The sequence below is a fragment of the Mandrillus leucophaeus genome, unplaced genomic scaffold (genome assembly GCF_000951045.1).
Source record: "Mandrillus leucophaeus isolate KB7577 unplaced genomic scaffold, Mleu.le_1.0 Scaffold1102, whole genome shotgun sequence".
Lineage (NCBI taxonomy): Eukaryota > Metazoa > Chordata > Mammalia > Primates > Cercopithecidae > Mandrillus > Mandrillus leucophaeus.
Window position 1 is genome coordinate 10,985 of NW_012099233.1, and position 3,877 is coordinate 14,861.

The following is a 3,877-nucleotide window of genomic DNA, read 5'->3' on the forward strand; positions in this document are numbered from 1 at the left end:
AAGAGGATTAAGTTTGAAAGACTAAGATGCAGAAATAAGCAATTAAGGAAGTTCTTGTCATCTTTTACCTGAGCATTTTTTAAAACTAGAGAAATGCTCACCCCTCTAAATAGTTGAACTGTTTAACTGCTAGAGGAGCTTAAAAGAGAGTATCTTTCAAATTATTTGTCTCCTCCTTGAAAACTGTGAAATTGATGGTAAAATGATAGAAAAAGAAGAAAGGCTAAGTGAATCTGGTAACTGAAGAAAGAGCTGGAAAAAAGAAAACTAGAGGGCAAGAGGTGATAAGAGAGGTCACCTCTTATCAAACAGGAGACAAGTTGATAGGAAAAGAGAGAAAAAATATGTGAAAGAAGAAAAGAAAAACAAATAGAGGATTGAAGAAGGAATAGAACAGGACAGAAAATTCCCTTGACTTGGAAAAAAATTTTTTTGCCATGAACATGAAACAAATTCTGACTTTGAGGAGAAAAGGATCTGCTACGAGGGAAAATTCGGCCCCAACCCCGCAAGAAAAAATGGAAAAACAAAAAAAAAGGAAAAAGCAACCAAAACGAATTAAACCCCAACCCAGGTGAAACTGAAAACACAATTCAACGTGTTTTTCTGAATGATAGGCACTATCAGGAAGAGATGAAGTCAGGGATCCAGGCTCAGAGAGACAAATATTCATCCAGAATTTCAAGAGTGAGCAAGGCTGGAATATGGACTCCAGGCCGGGCTGCCTAATTTCAAAGTCCATGATATTCTAATAGAAAGGGAGATCCAGTGCTGGGATCAGATGCAGAGAGAGGTCATCTTTGCCCATTTCACGATTCCATAATTGTGATTTTTCCTTGCCATTTCTTTTGTCTTCCAATCAAAGGGGTGTAGGCAGGATGAACGCAAACACCTCCATGGTGACTGAATTTCTTCTAGTAGGCTTCTCCCACCTGGCGGACCTCCAGGGCTTGCTCTTCTCTGTCTTTCTCACTATCTACCTGCTGACCGTGGCAGGCAATTTCCTCACTGTGGTGCTGGTCTCCACCGATGCTGCCCTCCAGTCCCCTATGTACTTCTTTCTGCGCATCCTCTCGACCTTGGAGATTGGCTATACATCTGTCACGGTCCCCCTGCTGCTTCACCACCTCCTCACTGGCCAGTGCCACATCTCTCGCTCTGGATGTGCTCTCCAGATGTTCTTCTTCCTCTTCTTTGGCGCCACAGAGTGCTGCCTCCTGGCAGCCATGGCCTATGACCGCTATGCAGCCATCTGTGAACCCCTCCGCTACCCACTGCTGCTGAGCCACCGGGTGTGTCTACAGCTAACTGGGTCTGCCTGGGCCTGTGGGGTGCTGGTGGGGTTGGGCCACACCTCTTTCATCTTCTCCTTGCCCTTCTGTGGTCCCAATGCCATCCCGCACTTCTTCTGTGAGATCCAGCCTGTCCTGCAGCTGGTGTGTGGGGACACCTCGCTTAATGAACTGCAGGTTATCCTGGCCGCAGCCCTCATCATCCTCTGCCCCTTTGGCCTCATCCTGGGCTCCTACGGGCATATCCTGGTTACCATCTTCCGGATCCCATCTGCTGTTGGCCGCCGTAAGGCCTTCTCCACCTGCTCCTCCCACCTGATCGTGGTCTCCCTCTTCTATGGCACCGCCATCTTTATCTATATTCGCCCTAAGGCCAGTTACGATCCGGTTACTGACCCTCTGGTGTCCCTATTCTATGCTGTGGTCACCCCCATCCTCAACCCCATTATCTACAGCCTGCGGAACACAGAGGTCAAAGCTGCCCTAAAGAGAACCATGCAGAAAATGGTGCCTATGGAGATTTGAAAAAGGGGCGATAGTGACTTCTGTGCAGCGCTCTGAGTCAGTCCCAAATAACTAAGGATCAAAGGGTCTCCCTTAAGGTCTTTCTTCACATTAGGGGAGGGCCAGCCTGTCAGAAAGACAAACTTATCTTTGAAAAGCTACCGTAGCCAAATGCTCTCCTCAGAACCTCACGACACATACATATTCTATTCTGCTTTCTGTTGCAAGAAACAAGAAACCCAGGATGGAGGATCAATTTCAGAAGCAGAGCAAGTTGACAAACAGGGATAAAGTTACAAAATGTTATCCCCATCAGACTATCAAGGTAATAAAATTTTCAGCCACAGCAATGATCCTTAAAGTCATTTGACATTTGTACATCTTAGGTAAGGCATTTGTTTCTTGGGTGGTACTACTGATTAGTACCTTAGCAAACATAATTATACCTAATTAAATCTACTACCAGCTAAAGACAGATTCCTCAAGAAGTAAGGAGTGGCCACAAAGGTTTCAATGAAGGTAAGTTCTTATGGAAATTCATATGCCACAGAGATTAAGAGAACAGATTTCGATGTCAGACAGACTTAAAGTCCAAGTCTCATTTTTTTCCAGCTAGTAAGCTATGTCATCACAGGCGAGTGATATAATCTCTCTGAGTCTTAATATTTTTAACTTTTATTTTAGATTCAAGGGTACATGTGCAGGTTTGTTATATAGGTAAATTTCATCTCAAAATGATTATTTAGTCACCCAGGTAATAAGCATAGTACCTGTTAGGCAGTTTTTTGATCCTCACCCTTCTTCTATCCTCCACCCTCAATTATGTCCTGGTATCTATTGTTCCTTTCTTTGTGTTCATGTGTACTCAGTGTTTAGCTCCCACTTTTAAGTGAGAACATATGGTATTTGGTTTTCTATTCCTGCATTAGTTTGCTTAGAATAACAACCTTCAGTTCCACGCATGTTGCTGCAAAGGACATAATCTGTTTGTTTGTTTTTTGTTTTGTTTTGTTTTGTTTTTATGTGAGCCTTAATTTTCTTATATATAAAGCTGTGATAACAAAAGAGTCGAATTCATTGGGGTTTTGTGAGAATTTGTAGACTTCCAAACAATCCAGCTTAGTATCTGGCACAAAATAGTATCCTGATAGATGTTTTTGTTAGCCAGTCAGACAGGTCAGCATGAAGGCTAATGTTTGGCTCACATGGGGTGCCTTTGCTGGGGAGAGAAGGGTATTCTTGAAATATCAGTGGCATTGGGACCCAAGAGACCCAGAGGAAGGTGGAAGAAGAGGCTCTATACATCACTGCTAACAGAAACTGCTACCCAGCACAGACATGAGCCAAAAACTACCAAGACACAGAAGAGCAAATATTAGGGCTATGACATGCAGGAGAGTCAGTGAACTGCAGAACAAATAAATGAGATAAGCTGAGAGGGTGAATCACAAAAAGCCATCTCCGAGAGGCAAGTATTTATTAATAATTAAAAATGCAATCTACATACTTCATATCATTCCAACACTTTATTCAAATGCACCACTATTTATTGCAAACATTCTAGGTGCCTATTGCTCTTTGGCACTGTGGAGAATATCAAGTACATACAGGGTGGTAATTTTGTCCAAAAAGCACTTGCTGTCTCATTAAGAAAACACTGATTCTCATGAAACTATCAGAGAACAGTTTGCAAAGTAAGAAAACGCTCACAATGTAAAGCGAAAAGACAAGGTGTTACTCCCTGTCCCCACCCCTCAAAAGGGGTTGTATGGCCTTCCTTATACTCATTTTATCAATGTGGAAAACCTCAAAACTACTGCTCTTCAATTGAACAAAACTTCAATAGAGAGAAACAGCATTTAAGGATTGCCTAAAGGATGGTCAAAACAGCTTTTCCTCTGATAATTTAAAATCTAAATCTTATCCCCAGGCTAAAGCAGATGAGCACAGAGCTACACATTTAAAATGCTTAAATATTTCCATCTCCTACGCATCTCCATCAACTCATCTTTCCTAGAACTGGTCTTGGTAAAGAGTGTTTTGGCATTAAGCCATTGGTTTACATTGAGAAAGATTACAAG

The 3,877-nt window shown here is 42.4% G+C and overlaps 1 protein-coding gene across 1 annotated transcript; it reads left to right on the plus strand.

The window, feature by feature from the left end:
• Positions 1-807: 807 nt before the first annotated feature.
• LOC105548266 (olfactory receptor 10C1) lies at positions 808-1,834 on the plus strand. Its single transcript, XM_011992193.1, has one exon. It carries the CDS (start codon positions 879-881, stop codon positions 1,815-1,817), a length of 939 nt encoding a protein of 312 aa, XP_011847583.1. The 5' UTR covers positions 808-878; the 3' UTR covers positions 1,818-1,834.
• The last annotated feature ends 2,043 nt before the right edge of the window (positions 1,835-3,877 follow it).